This window comes from Patagioenas fasciata, chromosome 2, assembly GCF_037038585.1.
Source record: "Patagioenas fasciata isolate bPatFas1 chromosome 2, bPatFas1.hap1, whole genome shotgun sequence".
Classification (NCBI taxonomy): Eukaryota; Metazoa; Chordata; class Aves; order Columbiformes; family Columbidae; genus Patagioenas; species Patagioenas fasciata.
Window position 1 is genome coordinate 150,702,201 of NC_092521.1, and position 27,191 is coordinate 150,729,391.

The 27,191-nt window shown below is 44.9% G+C and overlaps 2 protein-coding genes across 25 annotated transcripts in view; one reads left to right on the forward strand and one right to left on the reverse strand.

The window, feature by feature from the left end:
* KIAA1217 (KIAA1217 ortholog) overlaps window positions 1–17,852 on the forward strand; it is a 362,847-nt gene extending 344,995 nt beyond the window's left edge. For 17 of the 23 annotated variants that reach the window (XM_071805232.1, XM_071805229.1, XM_065830202.2 and 14 more), the window contains 6 exons: window positions 5,260–5,414; window positions 6,015–6,161; window positions 9,816–9,935; window positions 13,278–14,954; window positions 15,412–15,534; window positions 16,264–17,852. In XM_071805232.1, coding sequence (XP_071661333.1) covers window positions 5,260–5,414; window positions 6,015–6,161; window positions 9,816–9,935; window positions 13,278–14,954; window positions 15,412–15,534; window positions 16,264–16,758 — 2,717 coding nt within the window. In that variant the 3' untranslated portion in view covers window positions 16,759–17,852. Of the gene's footprint in view, window positions 1–5,259; window positions 5,415–6,014; window positions 6,162–9,815; window positions 9,936–13,074; window positions 13,153–13,277; window positions 14,955–15,411; window positions 15,535–16,263 lie in introns of all 23 variants that reach the window. The other 6 variants (XM_065830218.2, XM_065830219.2, XM_071805238.1 and 3 more) reach the window with 4 other exon arrangements.
* A 5,211-nt stretch (window positions 17,853–23,063) lies between these two features.
* ARHGAP21 (Rho GTPase activating protein 21) overlaps window positions 23,064–27,191 on the reverse strand; it is a 115,889-nt gene continuing 111,761 nt past the window's right edge. For both annotated transcript variants that reach the window (XM_071805245.1, XM_065829904.2), the window contains one exon: window positions 23,064–25,624. In XM_071805245.1, coding sequence (XP_071661346.1) covers window positions 23,894–25,624 — 1,731 coding nt within the window. In that variant the 3' untranslated portion in view covers window positions 23,064–23,893. The remainder of the gene's footprint in view (window positions 25,625–27,191) is intronic.

Sequence of the window (27,191 nt, forward strand, 5' to 3'; positions counted from 1 at the left end):
ATCTGTATCTAGTATTCTGTGTTCAGTTTTGCACTTAAAAGTTTGGCATTACAGAGGGTTCTGGGAAGAACCACAAAGAGTTTGAGCACAAATAGTCTTACCATCATAAACCTAAAAAGCTCTATTTATAGATATATTTGTTATCAAAAGAAGATCAAGACATGCCTGAGGTTTCTGAGGGTGAGGCCTTTAACTTTGCAGAACATGTTCCGGCAAGTTCCAGCAATTGGAAGTTGAAGCTAGAAAAAGCCACATTAAAAATTAGCTGTCAGATTTTGAAATCTGGAGTAACTAATCACTGGAGTTTAATTATGAACGTATGGGCTTCTCTGCCACTTCACATCTTTAGCAGTACTGTGTTTCTTCCTGACAGGCTGCTCAGGCACAAGCTCTGTGAATGGTGCAGGGACGACCTGCTTTAAAAAGTCCTTGAGCCTATATTAAGTGGAAAGTCAGACTGTTTGATCTTAATGATCCTTGTTAACTTCATAATCTTAAACTATAAATATGGCTAATGTTTTGAATGAGTCCCTCAGAGGTCTGAAAATGACCTGTGATGCTACCTAACTTAAGTTGTCTTGGATAGATGTGTAGGAATGAATGACAGTTACTTTCACAGTGAGTATTCTGGCTGTCCACAGTTATTATATAGATATACTGAGTTTCAAGCTGAACGTGAGTCAGACTGTGACCCTGTAGAAAGAAAGGCAAACCACATAGTGACGTGAAGAGGAATATCTACAAGACACATGAATCTACTCAGCAGTGGTAAGCTCTTACATAGAAATTCCCAAAGTCAGTGTTTTGGACTTCAAGGAACAAATAGGAGGGAGTCAAGAGGGTAGCAATGATAATGACCAGAGCTCTAAAGAAACGTGATCTCTGGGGAACAAAAAAGAAAGAATTGGTTTTGTTTAGCATGAGGAATCGAAGGCTGAGGAAGGACAAAGCAATCTCTGAGTGCATAAAAATCTGTTTAAAAAGGAAAAGACCAACTTGCTTTGTGTGGGTAGAACAGCAGTTGACAATTGCAACCAGGAAGATCCAGGTTAGGTATTAGGGGAAAACCTCAAAATGATACGGAAAGTGAAGCGCTGAAGAAGCTGTATGAGGCAATGAGGAGGATGTGAGATCCCCAGGATTGGAGATAATGACTTAGACTATCATTGATGAAGAAGTATATATGTAGAGGTACTTTGTGGTAGCAGCATGATGGGGTATCCTTCCAGTCATTTCTTTCACAGTTTGACATACAAATCCATGTCTGAATTTCTTCAAAGTTCAACAAAGCAGATGTCTCAGCCAAACCTCAGATTTACCTCATTAGCCAAATATGAGTCAGCTGCAAAATCCTTACCCAGGTACTTAAGCAACAGTCCATCCAGGTCAGCAGTCTGTCTGTGGCAGAGGCAATGGGAGATACTGTCTGTGGGCAGTCTGCTGGCACTCCCCCTGCTCCTCCAGTTGATATTAGAGGGAATATCCCGGCCTCCTCCTTTTTATATTCATTATAGGCCTTTTATCTGGTAATTCCTCTATACCTGCTTATACCATTTGCATCGCTACTGCTGTGGCAGCAAGCTCCAGCTCACTCCCCGTCCTGCGAAGGAGCTTCATCTGTTTTAAAATTATGTCATACCAGCTTCACTGGGGTCCCCATAGTTCTAATATTCTGCATTTGGCAAACAACAACTCTGCATTCCCTTTATAAAATCATGAAGGCAGTGGATGAACCTGGATCATGTCCTGGAGGGCTCAGCCTGCCCTGTGGGCTCCAAAGTGCAAACTTGGTCTCTCCACCTAGGCCAGCTGCTCCCTCCCAGGCTGGTTTCAGCTGCCTTGCTCTGACTCTGGAGCTGTGGAGACCAGAGCTGCATGCTGCACTCAAGGTGTTGGCAGCCAAGGCTGTAAATAGCTGCAAAACGATGCCCTGGGGCTTGTGTACACAAATCCATAGAGAATCTGGGAAGAGTGTTTTTAGATCCAGCATTTTGCTCTGGGTGGGCCTTTAGCACTGGCAAGTTGTGGCTCCTTGAATGTTTCACAACATACATGTTTAAAATAAAAATCTGTTGAACCTCATAAAATAATTTTAGAATGCTGGCACTGTTCAGTGAGGTTACTGGCTATCAACACAATTATCTTGTATAATGTGTAGCATAAATAGAAAATGTCAGTGAAAATAAATACCATATGGATGCAGTGAGCCGTGACATCGTAAAAAGTGCAGAACACAATAACAGAGAAGTTTTGTAACTCGCATAGTTAACTAATCCACTTTTAGAATACAGTTTTGCACAGTGTGTAGCCAACAGATTTCAGGAGAAATTTGATAAGACTGAGACATTTGCCTTCTGTTGTGCATAATAAATCCTTTAATAGAAAGGTAAATAAGAGAACAGCAAAACTTTTCCTTAATATCTGATTAAATATCTCACATGCCATTCAGCTCTTCAAGATGAAAATTTCAGTATCAGTCTGCTGTAGATGAGGAAACGGAGCAACATACAGAAAGTGAGACCACCTACCTACTAATATAGTGCGTAAAACATTTTGGCCATAAATTAGCAGAGTTCTCTGTTGGCTTTGCTGCAGAAGCCAGATAGATTGTGTTGCCAGAATATGTTGTCTCAGTCATTCTACACAGATAAACTCTTTTTTTTTTTCCCTTGCGAAGTACAAAACAAAGTAAAATTACACACTTTACACAATTTTGCAGATGACTCTGTAAGTACTTCATGAATGTCTTGACTCTAACTCATCTTTGTTATCAAGATTGTTCATTGAAAACCATGAAGAATGTCTCTAGCATGTACCTTAGAAATTGGGCTCCTTCATCTGTCCCTTTGCCTTTGTATGCAAGAACGCCCTGATTTTTGCAAGTGCTGAGTGATCAGTAGCTTACATTAAAGATAGTTTGTTTTTTTGACTACAAAGGCTGCCTTAAGGCAGGCATCATTATTTTAAGATTGTTTGAAGACATTGGATTTTTTTGGTGCAAGTAGAAATTTGTATGGTGGGAAAAATTAAATCCAGTTGGGCTGTGCCTGTTGTATAATGCTTAGATTTAGTGAAGTGGCTGGCGATTGTTGTTCACAGCAGCACTGAGCCCTTTGACACCAAAGGTTTCATAAAGTTGCAGTTTTGATCATGGTTAATCTCTGACTGAGTGAATTTTACTTGTCCATTTATTCCTCCCTCCGTAAATATGCTAATAGAACTCAGCAATAAGAAAAAAACGTATTAGAAGAAGGCCTTTTTCTCAATTTTTTGCCTCCCAAGTTTTTTTTTCTTCCCATTTAGATTGGGGAAATAAAATTGTTTAGTAAAGAAAACAGAAATCCAGCTTTGAAGTTTTACATCTTGCCCGGTGGTGTTGCACCGACTGTAAACAAATCCCATTCCAACCTCTCCTTGACCACTCCAGTTGAGGGGTGTGAGGGGATCAGCCTTCGATAGCCTGTGCACCTGCCACTCACTGACAGTTCCTCTTGCCCGTGTTTCTCCTTTTTATTTCCCATTTTGAAGATGGAGATGGGTGAATGTCCCACAGATGTGAAAGAGATGGTTGAAATCATTCTGTCTTTCTGCCTTCCATGTCTCTCATCCAGCGTCGCTCTTATTAGGTGTGAGAAAAACTTCAGTGTTCTTGCAGACACAGTCGCTACCAGTTTGAGGGTAGTGGGTTGAGCCAACTAAAGGTAGCAGGGATTTGCACAGGCGCCACATTATAGTCAGCTAAACACCATCTTAGAGAATCACTCTGATTTTACAGCAGCTGTACCTCTGATGTCACAAGAAACTTAGTGGTTTGTATTGACCAAAGAAGTAGTCTAACATAAAGTGTATCTGGCAATTCACTATTGTTGCAATCCTGTGAGTGAGTGCCAGATAAGCAGGGAGGGAGATAATACAACAGAGCATTTCTTTAAGCTTAAGCAGTTTTAAGGAATATTTGGGCTAAGAAGGGAAGAAGGATGAGGCTGGATCAGACAAGGGCTCTGTCAGGCCCCAGGGACCAGCCAGCACATCGGAGGAGCCTGACACAGCCCTGGCAGTGGACAGTTGTGCAATAACTTGCCTGGAGGGAATACTTAGCCCTAAACAGCTGGATAATCCCCAAAGTAGGTTTTATCTTTCTGGGTTATATTTATTTCAGCTGTTTATATAACACTGAGTAGCTGCAGAAAGGTCCTTCTCCCACTGTTGTAAACAAACACTGCAAACAGCAATGTGAACATGGTGGCTGTTGCCATGTGTGATGCTTAGCCTGTGACCAGAAACACATGGGGACAGGTCAAAGCAATGTAATGCTCCGTAGGGAAAAAATGCCATCCAGTGATGGTGGGGAAGAGGAAGCAGCAGCCGGGTGAAGAAGCATTGTGGTGGGGAAATACCGGTTTGAGAAACTGGTCTTCTCTTGGAGGACTCTTCTCAGAAAGCAAGGGCTGGTTCTGCTCAGCTGTTATTTGGTATTTGGTACTTGAATCTTTGTGGGCTAGCAAAACGTACATATAGGGCTCCTATATGATCAATCAAAGGCGAAATTGTATAGTCCTGGAATATTTACTAGTAAGTAAAGTGAAAAGAAATGCTGTCTTAGAAGAGAAGCAAGTGCAGTTGCCCTTGGTGCTCCCTTGAACTGGAGAGGTGGCATCTCCAAACCAGTGTTTACGTTTTCCCTCTCAGCCTTTCTCTGAGCTTAGCTAGTTTTGCCCAACTGTAAGATGGACAAAACTCTTCAGCTGCTAACACGTTGCAAGCAGCACCTCCCAGGCAGAACAGAAATACGCGCTGGTTGCTTTAGAATTGCTGAGAACAAGAATCTCCCAGGTTTGGTGTCTTGCTAGTAGCCACGACAGTGGCCACACTTCCAATGAGGGCTATGGGGGCACTCTCTGTAACCAGGTACCCAGCTGAATCTGTACCTTACATGCTGCTTTAAAAAGTGATTGATTTACAGAAGGGTGCTGTGCTGAAACTCAGCCACGATGATGTGGGGGACAAGAGTTTTGCAGAAATGTCTGGATGAAGTGACATGCTTTCTCTGTGCAAGTGCAGCGCTGTCTGCTTTTGTTCTAGGCATTTCCACTTGAATCCCAAATGTGTTTCTATTCATTTATGTTCACTAGCAGGATCTTTTAAGACTCCTTTTTTTCCTTTCCAATTGAGGCAGCAATGCAATTTTTTTTTTAATTTTTTTTTTTTTTTTCCCCTCCTTCACCTGTGCTCACTTTGTGCTGCTCTGTTTACTTGCAGAAGAAGTTCTTGATGGAGAACAGGATAGTGACAAACTGACCAAATCTCCACCTCCTCCACCTCCACGGCGCAGTTACCTGCCAGGTTCAGGACTAACCACAACGAGATCAGGAGATGTCGTCTATGCAGCCAGGAAAGAGGCTGCTGCTGTCAAGGTTTGATGATTCAGACTGTTGATGAATGGCTGGCACAGAGAAACATTCGCAGGCTTGGGCTTTTTCTAGAAACCACAGAATAAGTTGAGACAGGGCTACGTCCTGTAGAGCTACTGAAACTGTTTACCAGGAAACACTACCGTTAGGCCAAATAAACACGTAAGGTTTGATCAGTTCTGTTTACAGGAGTCTTGCTGCTCTTATCTCCTAGCCATGTAGAAGGCAAGTCACAGGCTGCTTTCATTTAGAGTGGTAAGAAGATTAAAAATAAAAAAAGCACGCCTTACACAGATGGGGAAGATTAACTTAGATTTGAGAGCATTTTTACAGAACTGTTCCAAATTAGTTTCTTTGGGCATCCTTTCCCCATCTGTTCTGTTCCCTGAAGGAAGTGAAGTCCAACTTAAGCTTTTTAATCTGTGAACATGCTATCACATCAGCTATATTGGTTGCTTTTGAACTGATGAAGTAGCAGTCTCCTCAAAAAGGAAGAGGGACCTTGCAACAGGGGAATTGAAGTAGAGTGGAATTTTCTGTGTTTGCTTTGCATCAGGAGGGCTCAACTGTATTGTCTGTCTGTGTTTTGTCATCCCCCTGTAGGAATGCAGTGAAGATGCTGGGCAAATAACACAATCCAAGGTCCATAAAGAGGATCAGGCATTGCCTCGGAGCACAGGGCATGCTGTAGCATCAGCTGCAAAAGATGAAGAGGAGGAGGAAGGGGATAAAATAATGGCAGAATTACAGGTACGTCCTTTGAGTTGCACGTGAAGACACCTGTGCCCAGTGTCACTTCTAGGGCCTCAGCACAATTTATAGCTCAACACGTGAAGGAGAGTAGGTCTGCCGGTCTCACTCCGTCCTGCTTTACTACACTGGGTGGTATGCATTTTGTAAGCACCATCCAAATTTTGTTCAAGAGATCTCTAGCTGGGAGAGTGGTTCAGAATGCAGGATTACCACTGAAGTCTTACCAGTGTAGATGGGACAAGTAAAATATTGATGTGTGTTAGGTGTGGTTGTCCCTGGCGTAGCGTTTCTCAGTACCAGACCAGCAAGGTGCTGGGAGCCCGTCATTTGTGTTAACGTTGGTGGGAACAGGGAATAAGGTGTCTGCTCCTGATGGGTTGTGCTTACTTGTACCATGCCATGGTCTAATGTTTCCAGGAGTGCTTGAATATTGAAACATCTGTTCCCTGTACATGACTCTGCCAGTGGCATAGGAGGAGTGCTCTCGTGCTGGTCCTTTGATAGCACGTAGGCTGGTTTCTTGCAGTGATGGCGATGATGCAGTACAAGCCAACTATTGCAGTGACCATCAGTGAGCTCCAGCTTCCCAGCAGCACCCTCTGTCCTCTTGCATGCCCACATGAAGAACAGAGGTGTGGATCAGCTTAACTGGCTATAACTTCATTGTTAGGGTGTTTCAGAGCGCTTGTCACGACATGAGTTGATCCTACTTGTCCACCTGCCGAACGGTGCATTTAGTACTGTCCAGAGAGCATCTGCAGCACAGGGGATGTGGATATTAAGCAGCAGCTGTTACATGTGTTGGGTGAACCCTGTCCAGCTCCCACCCACCAGCGCTTCAAACAGCTGGTTTCCAGGTTTACCTGAAGGGGTTTACATGTGTCTCGGTTTGTGTGACAATGGCGAGTGCAACAGCGGGGCTGGGGACGGTGAAACTGTCACATTGTCTCCTGTCCCCAGGAAAGCAGCCAAGCTGCCTTGCAGTCGGTGACAATGAAATGGAGGCAAAGGTCTGGAAAGGGGGCCTGAGGGGGGCTAAGGAGGACAAGTATGCATGACAGCTCAACAGGGAGCGTGTGTTTAAGTGCTAGTTTTGGGGACAAGCAATGCTCATTTTAAACAAATACCAAAATATTAGGTACATTTTAGAAGGTTGACAGGGGTACCATGTTTTAGAAGGGGCACACTGCTTGACCTGAGAGCTACAGGCTCATTATGGTGTCAGTCATAAGCAGAAGAATGGAAAACGAGGTACAGGATTCAATCAGTGCGAAACTATAGGGCAGATGTAAAGAATTATGCTAGTAAACACAATATAATGTCACACAGATCTGTCAAAGCAAACAACAGGTAACAGGTAGCAGATTTGACTGCTTACACTGACTTGTATACCTATAAACGTTTTTGTAAGTCATTTGATCAAACATCATACAACATTTTGATAAAAATCTGGCACCATGGAGTATACAAAAAACCCCAAACAAACCCAAAAAACAGAAAAACAAAACAAACCACAAAAACAAAACCAACAATTGAGAGCTGTCTGGCCCTGGAAGTGTTGCCTTTGATGCGAGTGTTTATAGCCAGGTTCCACAGAGACCAGCTGCAGGCCCAATGCCACTCTGTATTTTCATGAATGGCCAGGAAATACATTTAAAATCCTTACCAGTTAAATCAGCTTAATTAAAACTAGTGAAGTATGAGAGCAGGAAGATGATAGCAATCACTTAATGGTCATAATATGTTCAATGAAATATAAAGTCCACATGAAGAACAACAAATACAGGCCATACCACAAGTGCATGTCTTGGAAAGGAACAGGAGTTGCAGTAACAGGTTGACAGGAGGTCCCAGGCCAGTGCTGGTGCCACATAGTCACTGTCTGCTGTGGGTGTAGATTTGACAACAGGGAGTGTTATCTCTGTGTACAGGATCAGTGAGATCAACACTGGGCTGCTGCATCCAGGACTAGGTGTCCATGCATCCCCTGTTCGAAAAAGCTGTTGAGAATGTGAAGTGTCAGAGGAGACCTGAGTACAATGTGGAGGTGCGTCCATGGGAAGAAAAAAGCATACTAATATCAGCTGCTATAGCACAAAATGTATTTGGGCACTGTTATAGACATTTTAAAACAAAAGTGATAAATAAACAAATTACCAGGGGAAATAGTGGATTCTTCATCACATAAAGTCTCAAGGACTTTGAGGTTGCCTTTGTGGATTATACGCCTAACTCGAAAACCATGTCACTGGTCTCACAAATGGGTAAGCTGGTGAAAGCCCATACCCTGTATTATGAGGAGGGAGACTTATTATTTGAATAGTTCCATGTCGTCTTAGGTACTCTGGTCTATAAGCACATACAAATAGGATGTAATGGAAAATCAGAAGAAATGCTGCACCCTGATTTTTGCACTGGAATTTTTCATTGTTGTTACTTTTCTCATTTTGCGTAACCATGCAATACATATGAGGAGTACAATCGTTAAAGAACAGACCTGATTCTAACTTGTAATCAGGGCTGTTAGTTTCATGACAGTTGCCAGGAATTAGATAATTTCCCTAATACACGGTATATGAATACAATTTTCTTACAAGTCACGGTGCGTTTGACTCCTGTAAGCACTCCTCCTCCATTCCCAGGGCTGGCAGAAATGTCCTGCCTGTACCTGTCACCGATGGCAGACTATGCCATTAGAGGCCAGCAGGAATCCCAGTGATGCGCATTTGGAGCCAGCACTGTGCAGTGGTGGCTGTGATGGTTCTGCTGCTCTGGATCTGGGAGCCAGCTGGGTAGAGAAAAGCAAAGCAAATGGAAAGAGGATGGCAAGACAAAGGGCTGAGTTACGTAGCTCTTGCACGATGTACCATGAGACAAACCTGGGAGCCAAGTGGACAGCAAGGGGTAGGGAAGAGGTATTAGATGCCACCTTCTCCCATTGAATGTATAAGGCCTGCTGCTCCCACTTCTTCCTCACATTTCTGCAAGCAACATATAGATTGCTTCTAGCTGAGAACATCTGGGGAAGAAAACCTAAATTTCTGCTCTGTTTATCCCATCCAAGGAAACAGCAAACCCCTGCTAATACTCACTTAAAAAGGAGGTGAGAAAGCATAAAGGATTCTGTGAAGCACAGGAGAAGTGTTTGGGGACAGTAAATGGAGTAAAGAGAGCTGAGGTTTGGGATTTGTTTATTTTAACACATAAAATGGTAGGTTTAGTTATTAAGTGATGTGTGGCCGAGGCCAAAACACATCTGATGGGCATTTTGAGGAGATATCAGACACTAGGAAGTAAGTTCTGTCACAAGCGCAAAGTCTGTTATGGCCTTTCTGCTTAAGCTTGGATCGTTTGCAGCACCTCTGTGTGCCTTTGTCTTCCCGTGTGGAAAAACAGAAATCGAGTTTGTCTCCCCTCAGGGGACACTGAGGTCAGTGTGATGAGTTAGAGTGCAGTCTTGGTAGATTGGAGGGTATGCCCTATTTCACTTAGTCTGATAGTCTAAAATCTCTGTTATCTCATGAGTTTGTAAATAATCTTGTTGAGCTGTGAATGTTAAAAACAAATGCTCTCTTTGTAGTTGATCATCTCCAGACATCTCTGTATAAAAGCAACTTGGTCTCCTGATAACCTGCAGTATTTATTTCCTAGGCTTTCCAGAAGTGCTCTTTTATGGATGTAAACTCAAACAGTCATGCTGAGCAGTCCAGAAATGATACACATGTTAAAGACATAAGGCCTGGGACTTTAATGCATCACAAGGAAAAGAAGGTAACAAGTGGCAATTGTAAACATGCCACCTGGTCTTGGCATAACCTTCTTTCCTTCAAAACTAATCTTATATCTTGTCTCCTGTTCTTTCTAACCCCACCCACCACTGCCCAGTGGTTTCCTTCCATTTATCTCAGTATGGCTCAGAAAGGGTCATATGGAACGTTCTATGAATCTACATTATGTGTCTCATTAGCAATTATACAAGGGTTGCATGAAGTTTTATGATTCTGTGAAATCAAAATTAAAAGAGGAGAGGATCCATCAGTTTCCTCCAGAGAGATGCTTATACTTCTTAGAACATCCTTCAAGTGCTGTTCTGGTAGTGGATGGTGAAGCATCTCCCCTAAGCTTTGTACTTGTCTTGAGGGGAAACAGTGGTTGCTTTCAGTCTCAAGAGCCATTTTAGAGACTTTCTGCATCACCTTACTTCATTTTTTTTTGCTTTAATTTTTTATTAGATATTCAGAAATCCCATTCAGGTTATTGGAAGATAGAGTCAAGGTGGATGGGCTAAATTTGCCCTTAGTCTGAAAGTTAATGCCTACAGTGATGGGACTTAAGACAAGGTGCCATGTGTCTGGGGCCAAAGCCAGACTGGGGTGAACTGGTCTTGCTGGGCAGCCAGTGTGCAGGATGAAGGACAAATATTTCTGCCTTTGCAGACCTCTTTTTAAAGTTTGAGAATAATGAATTGAATCATTGTTGGGTTTAGGGAGTCGTGCAGGCATGACGGCTTCTGTCAGCCCAATGCTAGTTTGAAATGAAGGGAGCTATGGTGGGGAAGAAAACGCAGCTCTGCAGCACAACATTTCCACGTTGTCATCCATTCTGTGTGTGCATGCAGATTGGAAATAGCACTATCACCTCCTCTGATGTAGCATCATGTGTGGCTCCCCAAGCAGTTTGTGGGAGACATTGTTACTCAACCGTGTTTGACATAAACTGAGGCAGGGAGACAGAAAATGGCTTTGCCAGGTATTCAGGACAGAGAAGAACCCCTGCCCGAACCGCAGTGAGCTGCATCTGTGTAGAGCACTGCAGCTGTAAAGCAGAAGGTGACAGATAGTGGTGTCTGATGATAAAGTATTGTTTGTTAGCATCAAAATCCATACGGCTGCCAGGTCAAGGCATGGCACAAGACTTGGCTTGGAGCTGCCCAAACAGACTTTCTGGTCTAAAGCTGCAGACACCTGTTTGGGTGAAGGCACAAGTTCATGGTTATGAGTAAAAGGAACAAAATTGCGTTGTTGTGAAGTGTATGACAATGTGAACATATCTTTGTTCATCCTCATTACTGCTGGTGTCAGAATGAGAAGATCACATTGTTACACCAAAACCTGGGTCACCACTCAAGACACTGCAAATCCTGTAGCACAAATGTTTCTGTGAACCGTGCTACCAAGTCATTGCCATAAACTGCTTTTTATTGGAATAACACAGAGTCCAGGAAATTAAGGTTAATGAGCTCTGTTTTGTCATCTGACACAGCAGAGTGTTACTGGTGCTTTAAATATGGAGCCTTGTGGTCATGATAAACTCACTCATGGAAGAAATGAATTTTGTGGTGGTTTTATTTTTCAGAAGGGGAGCAGTTCCTAAAATGGGATATATTGTACAATGACTCGTGAGATGTTGCACTGATGCTCAGAACAAGAAGTGGAAGTGGCTAAAAAAGATATAGAGGCATGAGAACTCAGTCACTGAGTCAGCATATCAACAGGCAACAAGTGCCATTAAGTGTCCTGACCTAATTCTGGGCATTCTGACATGCAGTGGGACTGGAAGGCACCAACCACTTAGCAAGTCTGAGCCCAAGGTGACCATGAGCCCCAGTGTTTTGTTCCAGGTCTCAGCCCACGGATGCCTCGCTGGCTGTGGCTGGTTTGTGTGATGGCTCCTCCCTATTTAGAAATATGAGGGATGTGAAGGTACCCATGGAGCAGCTGCACCGCCGTGTTACTGCTAATAAGCCTTTGTAGGGATGAACCGTGACTCTGGTCTGTCACTGACTTAACATGTTCGTGCATTTTGATTGTGTGTAAAGTTTTCCTGTGTGAAATCCTCAGACAGTATGCAGGAAAATACCACACGAGATGTAGAAACTATACCTTGTGACCCTCTACATGCATGGGGAGTGCATGCACTAGCCAGCCTGTGGATTTCTGTACCGTCACTCTTTCATCTGTGAGAGCTACTCTCCTGTCTGATCTTCTGCACATCTTCATGCTCATATAAGTATAACCCATTGTTCTTGTGTGTTAGGAGTCAGCTTCTAGTCTGAAGCAATATCCACAGCAGTGCTTTTGGCTCACTGCTTTCAGCAATTTGAGGCCAGATTCATTTCCTTCTTGACGAGCCATCTTTTGACTGTAGATTTGAGCCATCTTTTGACTGTAGATTTCTGTCTTGCTCATGCATAGGCATGGTTTCTCTTCAGGTCATTCCCTCACGCTGATGATTGGTGTTTATCCTAAGCTGTCACTAGCACTTAAACCAAGCCTCAAAGAAAAGCCTGGTATTATGAAACAGCATTGCCAGGGGACCTCATTTGAAAATCAAAAGTCCCCTTAAATTTACATTGCTGGGAATATACTACTTTTTGTGCTGTTTGGAGTTGCTCCTATAAATGAATGTAGCTCAGTGTTTCATTCTGCACTCGCACGGGTGCTGCAGGGCGCCGCTGGTGACTTTTTGAAGGGGTGCTTTCAAGCTGCAGCCTCTGATCATATTAACTGGAACAGCACTTCTCAGGTGTGAGTAACATTAGAAGCAGCAAAATGTCGTAATCTGAAAATCAGCTTTTACAGGTACAGACTTTCCTTTCAAGGCCAGCTGGAGCCTGGCACCGGCGCTCCGGTGAGCTGCAGCATCCCACTGCCAGCCCTTCTGCATTGGGCTCCCTTCAGTGTGACCCGGCAGAACTTAGTCAGATACTGTGAATCTTTTCAGCTGCAATCTTATACACTAGGGATTTTTTTAACTGGCAAGCGGGTCAAGGTAGTACAGTATTGGAAATGAGGTAACTGGTCTGCTTTTCCATATTCTGGAGGCCTTGTTAAGGCACGAGCCCCATGTATCAGCCCGTGCTGGCCACATCCATAGCACAGAGCAGCAACATCATGTGCTGTTCTGCCAGAATTTGGCATTTTGCCCCGAAGAAAGACAGGAATCAGATGACAACTTCAGACATGCCTCTGCAGCAGTAACCAGAGTGGTGAGTTCATGAGGTGTGCCCTTCCCCTAAGAATGTGATGATTTATTTTTTGGGGGAAAAAAAAAAAAAGAGTCCTGTAAAGGTAACAGCCCTGAATAACTAAGTAATCCGACTTTCCCCCTTAGGTGTATGGGGCTACAACAGGATCTCCCACAGATAGTGACCACCCTAAAGAGAAGAGGGAAGGGAAAACTGAAGAAGAATTGGGTTCTGATTCATCCAGCACAGCAGACAGTAGAATTGGCTTTTCAATGAATGACAATCCTACATTTAGCAAGGGGTTGTTTGTAGACAGTAGAGACTATTCTAAGAAAAACCTCCAGAATATGAGCACAAACCTGTCTGGTGTCAGTTTGTCAGAGGATGACAAACGAAGAGGGGCTCAAGATATTTTAGGGTCCCGTTTTCCAGCTGTTGAAACTGGAAAACAAAAGCCAAACTACGAACTCTCACTAGACACGCGCCAGGGCCTGCTGCACGGGGAAAGCTTGCAGGGCACAGGCAGGCACGTCCCCATCAGCGGCGTTGTCCCCATCCCGAGGCACGCGCAGGAGGCTGAGCGGCCTCAGCCGTCCTCAGAGGAGCAAGAAACTTCTGCTGTCAACTGTGACCAGGTTGTGTTGAGACCCAGAGTGTCCAGAAGTAACAGTGTGAGCAGCACCGAAGAGTCAGACTCTCCAGCTAGCTCTCCAAGTGAAGACAGCCCACCCACAGAAAACATCGCCTTCATGATTACTAGAACTGCTGTCCAGGTCCTGTCGAGTGGGGAAGTTCACGACATAGTCAGCCAGAAAGGTGGAGATGTGCAGACAGTGAACATCGATGCGAAGAAGGATGTGGTGTCAGAGAAGGGTATCCCAGAAAACACGGACAGCGAAGAGCCGGTGGTGTGTCTGGACAAGAAACCTGTCATCATCATTTTTGATGAACCGATGGATATTAGGTCAGCTTATAAGCGGCTTTCTACAATTTTTGAGGAATGTGATGAGGAGTTGGAGAAAATGATGACAGATGAAAAGATAGAAGAGGAAGAGGAGGAGGAAGATAATGAAGTACGTGAGATTTCTGAGTTCCAGAAGGAAGAGCCATCAGTAGTTAGTGACAGAAAAGCAATCACAGACTATTCAGCAGCTCACGGTCTCAACGAGGAATGTATACTTAACCTTCAGTCTTCCTCTGACCCCGTGGAAACCAGCCCTCCTGCAGAAGAGGAAAGCACAAAGACAAATTTAAGCAAATACCGTCAGATCTATGGGCTAAACACAGAAGCAAACTTGGACTCTGCTGACAGACAGGATTCAAAGAAAAAATTTAAGTTCAAATTCCCTAAAAAGCAGCTGGCTGCTCTGACACAGGCAATACGGACAGGAACCAAGACAGGGAAGAAGACCTTGCAGGTTGTGGTCTATGAAGAAGAGGAAGAAGATGGGACCCTGAAGCAGCACAAGGAAGCAAAGAGATTTGAAATCACCAGGTCTCAGCCCGAGGACAGTGACAGAAGTCCTTCTGCGAAGCAAGAGGGACCCCTGGGGGCTGCAGTGTCCCTGTCTAGGACTGATGAGATTCGACAGAGCACATACCGAACGTTAGACAGCCTTGAGCAGACTATAAAGCAGCTGGAAAACACCATCAGTGAAATGAGTCCCAAATCTATCCCTGACAGCACATACAGCTCTGAGGGAAGCACTGGCCCCTTCTCTGCCCAGACAGTACCAGGGAGCCCAGCCCGAGAGCTGGCGGTGCTGGATGAGAGCCTGGCTGGTGCAGAGCCCCATCCATCAGCCCCGGCCACTTCACGAAAGGTACCTTAGTCCGAGAAATCAAACCTCCAGCTGCTTCCTAAAATCTGCAATAATCACCATTAAACAAGAGGGTCTTGTGATCTGTTTGCTTCCTTTCAGGTGGCTTCTTTGGGCTCCCCACGAGGTGTCTAACAGCTACTAGACCGTTGGGTGTTGTTTTTTTAATCTTTGCTGCTGATTGGTGATGGGCAAATGCAGGGGAGCTGGGTCGAATAACCCGCTGTGTGAAATGACGAGCGTCACTGACACGGAATCCAGGCTGATCAGTAGCTGAGCAGTTTTTCTCCATTTGATTCTGGAAATTAACACCTGCGGTGTGAAGCTCCTCAACTTTCCCTGCATGTAGTACTGTGGCTTTGGTTTTTTTTTGGCGCATGGTGTGGAGGCTCCCCCCGAAGCAGCCGGTACTGATGTGCCCTTCTCCCTCTCTCCCCTGCCCCTCCGCTCCTTCCCGCAGGGCTCCAGCACCACCGCCCAGACCAGCCGGATGCCGGTCCCCGCGGCCTCCAAAGCCAGGCAGGGAAGCACGGACAAAGCAGGCAAACAGCACAAGCTGCAGGATCCGCGCCAATACAGACAGGTAGTTTTACCCTAAACCCGGTGTTTGGATGGACGTTTCTTGGTGTTTGTCTTTTTAAAGACTCCAGTAACTGACTGAGATTATGCCAAATAACGGATGCCTGTCTTTCGAGTGAGGTCTAACTGGACATCCTGGATCCTGGGAGCATGACAGTATCTACTGATCTTTTCACCATGCTTGTGCATGCATGTCTGCAATAAAACACCTGCTGCTCTTTTTTTGGTTTGTTTTGGTTTTTGTTTGTTTGTTTTTTATTGTTTTTTAACTGTGGTATTCAGCTGTAATTTTAAGATGTCAACTACCTGTTTACTTTCCCTTTGGTAAATGTGGCTTTTCCTCAGGAGAGCTGGGAATGCTTCTGTTCCGTCTTTACAGGAAGCCTTGGACACTAACCTGTTGGTGTAACTGATGACAGTAGATGCACATTAACTCTCAGGCCAGACATGTCTGTTCACACGTTAATAACCCAGAAGCATGGCCGATGTAGTGACTGGTCTATAACCTGTAGATCGCGCCTTCTCACAGCAGCTTTGTTGGCTCTTTCTCTCTCTCTATGCATTCTTCCTTGGGCACTTTGGGTTTTCAACCAGGTCCAGTCCACAGCTGCAAGAATTGCTCAGGCCTCAAACTGTTAATTCTTATTCTCTGTAGGGCTATTTCCCCAGGTCCTGTTGGTTGATCATGTTACTGGCTTTCTGACAAACTGTCTCCTGCCATCTTTATTTGCAGGCTAATGGAAGTGCTAAGAAAGCTGGTGGGGACTGTAAGGCTACTTCCCCTACCCTACCTGCTTCTAAGATCCCAGCCTTTTCTCCCACTTCTGGGAAAAGCAGCTCAGCACCTGCTTCTAGCGGTGACAGCTCGAACCCTCTGAACCCACCCACTAAAACCTCCATTCCTTCCTCTAACCTCCTCGCTCCTCAGACAGGTCGCATCACTTACTCCACCTCCCTCATCCCCTCTGTCTCTAACGGCTCCTCCAAATTCCAGAGCCCCCCACCCCCAGGGAAAGGTCACCATCTCTCCTTCTCACTCCAGACTCAGAACGGCCGGCCGCCCCCTCCTTCCTCCTCCACCTGCCCCCCCTCCTCTGCCTCCCCCAGCTCACTGAACCAAGGTCTGAAGAGCATCAGGACCATCCACACCCCTAGCTTCACCAGCTACAAGGCACAGAACGGAAATGCCGGCAAGTCCACCCCCTCCGCGGCCAAGGAGCCGTGCTAAGGCTCGGCCCAGCACGCCTGCGCCTTCACCAGGGCTTCTTGTTCAGAGAATCTGCAGCCAATATCTTAACCAGGGAATGTAACCATTTTGCTGTATTGCTGGAGGCTTAATACTAATCCCATGCTAAATACCGAGTTACTACACTAGATTTAGAGTGAAGCTTTTTTGTAAAACCCCGTTGCTGTTGTAATGATAAAAGAGCATTTTTCTTCCTATGGGCAGCACCTCTTACAACAAAGTGTGAAGGTGTGTGAGTGAACCTGCGGGCGCGTGCACAGCCGGGTACTGAGCGTGGGAAAACGCGGTTAAAAATTTAGTAAGTTGTTTTGTATAAAGCTATTTTTCATTATGGGGACTAGAAGTGAACAGAGATATACTAAAGTGTGATTATACACAACTGTAAAACTGAAACTAAAATATTTTTCTTTTATTTTGGTGTTACTTAGCTTTGTTACAGATTTCTATTTTTGTCAACAAATGTCATTGTTCCTTTCGAGATCTTCTTGCCAAAACATTTTGATACTATTGTAATGTACATTTGAAAGTAGTATGCTGGACAGTAAACCTCTGCACAAGAAACAGAACAAGACTGGTCTTAGTGTGTACGAGGCAACTCAACCTATTGCACTGCCATTCGGATTATATTTAAGAATTTGCCAAGCCAAGAAAAAAATAAATCGCTTTACACATAGAGGTAGCTGCTGATTACTTTTTTCTTAGCTAAATCCACCCTTTTTCCTTCAGTTTTACTTTCCGGAGCCCTGGTAACCCATTAATGTTGGATTTTAAAGTGTACACTTCTGTTCTGTATACTGGCAAACTTCTGTACATAGCTATAAATATATATAAATAAATAAATACTGTATGTGGCTGTGGGCACATAGAGTAGTTTTACCACACCAAAGTTAATTTTTATGCATGCTTAAAAATATATATGGGGAAGGGTTGAAAGAGATGGATCAGTCAAATAGGAAAAAAGTAAGAAGCTTGCATAGCTCATGGTTTTGTAAATAAATTTGTATAACACCATAATGTAATATACAGAACTATGATAAGAAAAGATCTTTACAAAAATAAAGGGCTGCATGCTTATATATTCGTACTTTGTCACTAATGACTTTTATAATGGTCTGAAATAAGCTGTTAAGCTGTTTGCCTGAGAGCATTAAGCCACCAGGAGAAAAGCTGACTTTGCTTTCCCTAGATTAAAGCCATACATAAGCATTCATTTTAAAAATGGTCTTTCAAATTTACCTGGACAAAAGCTAACTGGAGGAACTCTAGCTTAGAAAACTAATAAGTAAAAAAGGCACCCAAACCTTTGACTGATTAGATATCGCCTCTTCCACCTTGAAGTACTCCTTGTTTTGTTCCTCCTTGTGCAACCCCAAGTTTCTTAATCATGCCATTTCAAGGCTGAGCCTCCAGATGGTGCAGCCCTTGCAGTGGGAATAAAGAGTGTAAATGTTAGCTCGTACCTCTTGAACATGGCACACAGTCCAGTTCTGGAGCTCCAGCACCATCCCCTCTGCTGCCATGGCTGGAAGGGCCCCGAGCATGTGCAGAACATCAGAGCTTCAGCCCCAGGCTCAGGACAAGCCAGGCGGCTGCAGAGCCGAAGCGAAGCCTGAGGCACAGTTCAGAGCACTCACACTGAACAAGTGAAGCCAGTTCCCTTCCAGCTGATACAGAAAAGTGGCAGCTCTGGAGCCTCTTCTGGGAGTAGCTGATTCAGGTGAGAAGAACCTCCCCAAAACTTCTGTTGTGCTGCACTCCCTGGACCATGCACTTCCCAAGGGTGCTTTCCACTCAAGTGTTGAGTACTTGCTCTCACTTGCTCTGAAAGGAGCAAGCATGCCCGGATGCTGTATCCTGTTAGCAGGTAGGGCTACTGCATGTCCCCCACACAACACAGCAAATGCAGAGAGCACAGGCAGGCTGCTGTTCCGTACAGCACACAGCCGAAACAGAAGCTCAAGCTAGATGATGGACACACCAGGTTTTGTTGTTAAGCTGTTGCTCTGACACCCCCCAGGGATCTGACACTGAAGCACAGTAACCTGCCAACATCCCACCCTCTGTAACTCCATGAGCACCACCCACGAGCCATCGCACAGGCAGGGTCCCCAACCACAGACCCCGTCTCTGCCCCGCAGGCAGCAGCCCAGGCACCGCTCCAGCTGCTGCTTCTCACAGCCCCATCCACAAAGGGCAACAGCAGCACCTTCTCTCTATCTGAATTTAGACACTGCCAGTGTGGTATAAATAACCCAGAGTCCCTGCACAGTCACTGGGCATGCAGTAGGCGTAAGGTAGTGCTGTACTCAACAGGTAATTATTGCTTGTGGTGGTGAATGTGGAAATTGCCATCAGGAGTGAAAACAACACCCACCTGTGGTCTCGGCGATGCTGCGATGTGCACGTCCTCCAGCACCCGCCGGGCTTTGTGCACCTCCATGTCTCACTGTCGGTGCTGGGGTGCAGCACCCACCAGGAAACCAGGCACAGGCTCAGACAGCACAGCCCACGGCACAGGCACCGCTGCCAGACCAGGCTGTGTTGATTCCCTCCCGATCCTGCTCCCACAGCAGTGAAGCTGTTGTGTTTTCATGAACGCGGGCAGGGAAGGGCTGCGCACAGGCTGCAGCTGAGCACTATGAATGATTTTGAACACTACTTAGAAGACTATTTAGAAAAATGAGCAAGTCTTGAGCATGAAAGTAATCCCTTGATTACTTTCCCTTAAGCATGAAAGTAATCAACAGGCTAGTAATTAAAAAGCCAACTTTCACACTGCAAACCCGTTCTGAAGAGGCGGTTTGGGTGGAGCTGACAGCAGCCCGAGTTGGGGATGAGAGTCACTGGGCAGCAACCACTGCAATGGGGGGGAAGTTTAGAAGTAACTGAGGCTCTTCAGCAAACATAACCCAGCAGGGCACCATGTCCCTGTGGTACCATGTCCCCAGGGACCTCGCTCCTGTGAAAAATGTGAGTCTGCTCACCACTCCCTTTTGAGGTGGAAGGAGTTGGACAGTGAGCAGGACCTTCCTGCTGCCTGTTGCGGTCTGAGCCAGCCTCATACTTCAGCTCAGAGCTGGGACTATGCCCGTGTGCCAGCTGCCTGTGCCTGTGGTGGCTGCAGCACTAATGCAGTAACCCGGCACCCAGCCCCTGGCTGGGCACGCCAGGCAGAAGAGGATGCACAGCACAGGAGGAAAAAAAAAAAAAAAGCCAGGTCCAGCACATTTCTACCTAGAAATGCGCAGGGCCACAATCCATCTGATCCCCACCAAGAGGCAGCTCTTCCTGCATGTGTAAAAACTCGCAGGTTGGATAATACGCAATTAAGGCAGGTTTTTACAGCCTGGTGACTGTGAGCCACAGGTACACGCACCCCTTCAGCAATGGCAGGTCTGCTTCAAGTCATTCCCCCTCCCAACCTCATATCAGCCTACACTCTCCCTTCCACAGGTTACACAGTTAATTACTTGATCACTGTCTAAATGAGGATGGTATAGTGACCTGGCTTTGAAAACAAGAACAGAGCTTTTCATAGCAGATGGGGCCACACTTCACACACTCTCCCCCTGCCCAGACAAGGCAGGGAGAGGTTCTCCTGGGATTGCTGCAGACAGGGACAGACCCTGATGTGCAGCTCAGCAAAGGATTTTCCCTTCAGCTCTGCAGCAGAACAAAACAAGTCAGGAAACTGTCTAGACTGTGGCCAAATCTTAATTCCACATGATCAGCACTGTGAGGGACACTAATGGGGACCGTAACAAGCCCTTTAGAGAGTCTTCAAAAGCTCGAAGTTGCTGTATCCCAGATCCCAGAAAAGGGATTTCAAATTAAACCACTGACCCCCAATGAAACAGGAACTGCTGTTTGGAACCATTCGAAAAATCCAAATGCTATTGCCACAAGTCATCCTTTCATTATTTCCCCATCAGAACTCAGCTTACACCTGTTTCTAACAACTTGGACCTACACAGCTCCAAGCTGTCCTCAGACCAAAAGCGCTTTCCAAGCCAGTTTGAATCATTCTCATGATGAGTATAAAAACAAAGGATGGGCACAAATTGAAATGCTGATAACTTGTACTTGAAGACACAAGCAGCACCGCGTTTAAGTGTGATCAAACACCGGCACAAGTTGCCCAGCGAGGCTGAGGAGCCTCCAAGCTGGGAGATACTCAGAACCCAAGCAGCCCAGCCCTGAGCAGCCTGTGCTGGCAGCGCCTGCCCAAGCCAGGCAGGACAGTGACCCCAGGGGTCTGTGTCCAGCTCAGCTGCTCTGCAGCCCTGTGGGGCTGCCCCGCTGCTGCAGCCGCGTTCCAGAGGAAATACCGGCACTAACAGGGCAGGTTATTGCACACGTTTCCCCTGCTGCGTCCATCAGACTGTCACAGCCGCAGCAACACGGGGAGGAAAAAAAAACAATTAAAAACCACCATAGGTAATTGTCAGAAGTAGCTGCTGTTAAGAAGAGGGCATAGCAATGGTTCCTAAAACATCTGTCATCTGCACACTGGCCAGAATTTAGGGTGCCCCCAAACCCTGGCAGTCTTCAAAGAGCAGAACAAGCATCAGTTCTCTCCCAGCCTCAGAAACGCCACCATGTGCTGTTTTCTTCAGGTGGAGCTCAGCCATTGCCCCCTCACCCCGGTGCAGCTGACAGATCACTCCCCCATCTCCCCTTCAAGCCAAGTGGAGCTCCTGCCTGCCGGGGTGTCTCCTCCAGCACCTCATGTCCGTGCCAAGGGGAGGCCAGGATAACCCTGGACTTGTGTCCCAGCTCCTGCTGCAGCTCCTCTGCAGCTTCCACACAGCCAGGGCAGCAGCAGAAGATGGAGGCTGCTAAGGCCTCAAATTTGTACCTGAAGCACTGTCAGCCAGTACAATTCTTATGTTTAACTTCCTGATTTGTCAAAAAACCTTCTACTCTATTCCAGTCAATACAATGTAAGTTTTATGCTTTTAAGCATAAGAGTTTGCAGTCATACATCCAGACTCAGAAGACAAAATCATTATCTATAAACACAACAAAATGAAAATTAACCTGATCCACCAAAGTGCCTGTCAAATCAGAATGAGATGCCGACCCCCAGGACCCCTTGCATACCTCCGTATGTGTGGTGCTTCACTGAGGAGACCCCTGCGACGTACCGTGGATGCTCAAAGACACCCTAACAAGCTTCTGAGGCCAATGATGGGATTAAATATGCCTCCAGTAAAAGATCATGGGTATTTGCTGCTTAAAAGCATTACAGAGGCACCACAACACTGTATTTTGAAATCCGTTGTTCAAATACACTTTACTACCAGGACTGAAACAAAAATCATCACGAATCGCTGTTTCACAGAACGCACCCATTCTTCCTGGCACTGCACACAGAAACGCTGCTGCTGCTGCTGCACCGGCTCCCTGGCTGCTTTGGGGGGAAAAGACATTTTAATTCGCAAGGAGACCATAAGAACATGATTCATTTTTATGTGAACTGGTACTTTCATGGACCTCAGCTGTCATATCCAATGCTTTTATTCACAGCCAATTTTCATAACGATTTCTCACAAGGATCAAAACAACTGTATATCAAAGCACGGGACTGTTACAGTCACTTCGGAAAGAGAGGAAGAGTGCTTGCACCCACACCAGCCTGCACACCCCGGTTACTGTCATCCCTCCTTCCGCTCAGAACAGGACACACACCTAAGAGCACACTGTTCCGTGCTTATGATATTCACTCCTTATTTACCACCGATACAGGTACCAACCCTCTGCCAAGCGAGTGACAACACAGGACATGGCAATACCCAGGGTGATGAACAGTTGCTTTGTTTTGGAGTAGGTGTGGAAGAAAACACAATAAGAAAATATAACTGGTAGAGTTCACACCCAGAGGGGGTTTTAGGGTACAAACTCATCTTCATAGCTAAAACTATAAAAAGTCCAAGGCTCACACTACAGTATTGTTTTGACTGGCAGATACTGGTATTCACTCTTTACGACTTGCGGACGATTGTGGATGTGTTTTCTACAGTGCGACAAAACCAGCCTATTAAACAAACCAACTTGCTACATACCTTAGTATCAGATTATATATCAAGATTAAGATGTTTAACCAACCAAACCCCCTCTCATCTGTGAACTGCCACAGTCTTTTCCCAAACAAGACTCCAAAGAGAAGCGTCCATCACCCAGGAGCAAGCGCCCGTTCTGCGGCCCTGGGGGCAGCTGCCGACTGCAGCTCCTAAATGTGACGTTTTAGAACTGGTCCTTACAATGAATTCCTATCACGCAAAGAGTCACCAAAACAATTTTATTTCCAGTGTTTAAGTGGGTATGCACACAGGCATGATACAGGTTTGGATTCATTAGGTCTTCATGCAGAATTATATTCTCAATTAAAGAAACCAGTTCCATCCAGTATCCACTATCTACAAGCCTATGTTACAACATTTATATCAAATCTGGTATCTGAAGAAAAGATACACATGTAATATGTACATTTAAGTTACTTATTTTACAGAAAGGTTAAAAATTCAAGTCACATAAAACTCAAAATCTGTATTAAAATTGGAAATATAAAACTCCAATATTTACTGGAATGCCTAAGGAATGGAAGCTCTGTAGCCACCTGTGTTAACATTTGTAAAATGTAATGAAACTTGTTAACAGTAAAATGTATTCATTTGTTTGTATTAAGTTTCTCTAATTTAACAATATGGCACCCTAACAAACCAAATGAATTTATGATGAGGCACTTGTTAGTGACTAAACCAAAAGAACAATTTTTCTGCATACTAATGCCAGGTCAACTCTCAGTCAGAAAACCATGTATACCCTACACAGCACATTGCATCAGATGCTTTGTTCAACATTTGTATGCAGCCATCAAATATACTTTTTCTTAAAATATATATATATACTTTAACTTTAGTGTTCTTCTGGCTGTGGTAATGCACTGTGAAGACGTTCCACAGAGCATATTGATGAAACCAGCCCAAATGAAGGCTGCATAACAACAACAGTACAGGAAAAAAAATATATATATATGTACACACACACATACACACATTACTGGGAAGTGTAACAGTAAGTTAATGAATTGCTGTAGTGGACATACCTCCCCATTTCAAAGATACTGATAGAATCGAGATCTAACCACTTGGGTCCCAGACAGTTTATGAGGATGGGCATCAACTGCTGGGCTGAAGTTGTTTTTGTTCATATTCTGATAATTTTCACCATTCACCTGGTCTGGTGGCTGAAATGGTCCCGAAGGTGGTGCTCGATTAATTAAAGTCAAACTGCTGGAAGAACTGCCTTCATCTGCCTGCATCTCTGCAGAGGGAGGCAGATCCACCTTTGATGCATCTGCTAAGCTAGTGTTCTCAAGTCTGGGCTTTCCAGTTTCACCCGTATTAAGGTCAGTTGTGCTAGTGCGTAAACGTTCTCGTGCGAGCCAGTCTGAGATGGAGAGGTCCTGCGCCGGACACTTTGGCTTCAACCGGTTCACAGCTGAGAGCTCAGATTCTTTCTCTCTGCTTTGACTTGGCTCTTGAGCTTTCCAAGCATTCAGGACACTTATTTCGGCAAAATCCCTCTGTCCTCCAAGCGTATGCCTTCGCCTGATATTTTTTCTCTTTGTAGTCTCTGCAGAGTTAGCTTTTTGATTCCCAACTCCAAACATGTCATCTGCAGATGATTTGAGCCGCAGCTTTAACCTATCTGTAATTTTAAGTCTCCAGGTAGGCTCTTGTTTATCAGCCTCACTTCTGGCCGATGTAGCTAAACTGCTTGTTGATCTTCCTTTTTTCATGATGTCAAACATTTTGGTCACAGTAGGCAAGTCCTTCTCGCTCTTTGCATCCCCTGAACCCTCACTGTCTGTTTTGTGCCGTGCAGACTTTCTCCTAGACAGTGTATCACATTCAATAAGCTTGTGTGAGCTAAAAAGTCTGCGACTCTCTAACTTTGGTGTTGAACTTCCCTCAGTACAACTTACTTCGCTTTCTTCAGAGTTCCTCCGACTGGTCTTCACCACTTCTGCGGCTTTCCCCTTGGCCAACCTCTCTGCAGCAGCACTGGTGGCAAACACAGGGAAGTCACTTTCACTGTCTGTCTCCATAGGACGCCCTTCGCTGATCAACTCGCTTCTTTCGTCATCAGCATCTTCTCCTTTGCTTTCTGTCACCGACTGCACCTCAGGGCTCATCATGCTGGCGTCTAACCCAGTTAGGTATATAGTAGATGAAGTAGTTGAATAATCTGAGGTGATAGAACTAACATCAGCTGCTAAAAACTCATTGTGTTTAATTTCAGGGCTGGTTACATTTTTGCCTGAGTATCTGTGCTGAGAAGCCTGGGAGGAAGTGCTGAGAATAGTGCCCGAGTCAGACACTGTCTCCTCAACCTGGGAAGATTGTGAAATAGGCGTTTTTGGGTTATTCTTCTGCGTGGTTTGCAGACAGCTGAGATTCGGTGATTTTGTACATTTTTCATGGTAAGGCAGTGAAGGTTCCTCTGACGGGACACTTTCTTTCTTTAATGACTTCTTTTCATCCTTTACAACATGCCCATCTTTTTTACTGCTGTTCTCTTTTTCCTTCAGGACAAACATCCTCTGTTTTCTCCCTATGTCCCTCTCCCTTTCATATTCCCCTTTAGCTATGTCCTCTTTTGTAGTGTCACCACGACATTGTTCTGCAAGCTCCTTCTTGAAAAACACATTATCCAACTCATCCTCTGAGCTGCTTGGTTGTGGTTTCTCTTTTGTTTTTTTCCGCTTGCGACTAGCTGCTGCAAAAATGGAGGACACAAGCAGTTCCTTGCTATACTGATCCTTTCCAGAACCCCAAGAACCCTGTTAAAAAAACAAAGCGGGGGAGGGCATGATTAGAAATCACAAGGACACATTAGTTAGCCTGAGACTTTTTACAAACACATCTTGAGCTTGACAACAAACAGTCTGTCTTTATTCAGGAAATATTTCCATGCTTTTTCTGTAGTCTACATGACATTTCCCAGCAAGGCAATTTTCATCCTGAGAAGTCCACTTGTTGTCTGAATCCCTTCACCAAACACTAGTTTGTATACCTATATATTTAGTTCTTGATTGACTAGTGAAGCAAACCCCATTACAGCAAGACATCCTTTTCAAGACTGGTTTGCAACAGAACCTGCTTCACAGATGAGGTCCGAAGAGTGCGGTTTCAATCTCCCCTTTCAAGGTCTTATCTATGTGAAAATGCTAATTTCTCAAACTACTTTTGAGTTGATCTTTCACCTTTTAGGCTGACTTTTAAAATTGTATCAATTTATTAGCTCAAATAAAATGAAAGCTACACAAAACTCTATTATCGGTACAAGTATAGAAAATTGATAGAAATAAATTTCTTCCTGGTTTTTGAGGAATCTACCTTTGGAATTGCATAGAAACAAAGGGACAAGCTCAATTATTCAATTTTATAAAATTAACTAACAGCTGTTTTCACTACATTGACAACATTGCCACCTGGCCACTTCAAAGCCAGGTACCATTCCTACTGACTGCCGCACTGCTCCATTTAAAAGGAGGAGGAGGTTCGGGACAGGTACCACCTTGTCTTTGACTGCTGACCAGTGTGGTTTGTACGCCACAGACATTCAAGAAACGAACACAGCAATGGCATCTACTGAAAACAGCAGCTGCCTGGAGGCCTTCGCCATAGTGAGACAGAGTTGGCATCTGTCTAGGGCTCAACAACAGCAGCTCAGGTGCCAGCTACCTGAAGCTGAGTCCATGTTCAGGTATCTAGCCTCTCCCTGACCTGAGGGAAGGAAGACAGACCAGCAGTGATGAGCTACGCTCAAAAAGTCTTCGAAATCCCAACCATTTGTTACTATGCAGCACTACAGAGAGGGAGAGGAAAAGTGGGGGAAAGAGCCATCATCATGGTAACGATTTTAAGAACAACGCTGGGACATCATTAGTGAAAAGCACATCCAGTGATTCCAGATTCTAGTTAAGATAGTAAGCTTACAGACAAAGGGAAAACTAATGCACACTAGCCATCAACTAACTGCTCAACTCTTGTCCAACAGGGTACTTCTCTGCCCCATAAGCACAGGATCACAGGCCTGACGTGACAGAGAACTCTGCTGCAGGGCGGCCACTCCTGTAGCATAAATGCGCTGACCATAGAAAGCAAAGTACTGAATGGATATAGTGCATTTATTATTTTTGCTCAAACAACATTTTCTTACCGTGAATTTCATTCCTATTCACTATCTCCTTAGAAATTAAAGAGGTTCTGGCAATGTTGAAAACTGCTGCTATGTGACTTGACAAAGCAAGGTCATTGACCCCGACAGTCTCAGTGAGGGTGCACATATTTGTTTACATGGCCACGGACAGGGAAGAGTTGGGAGAAACTTTTATTCAACCAACA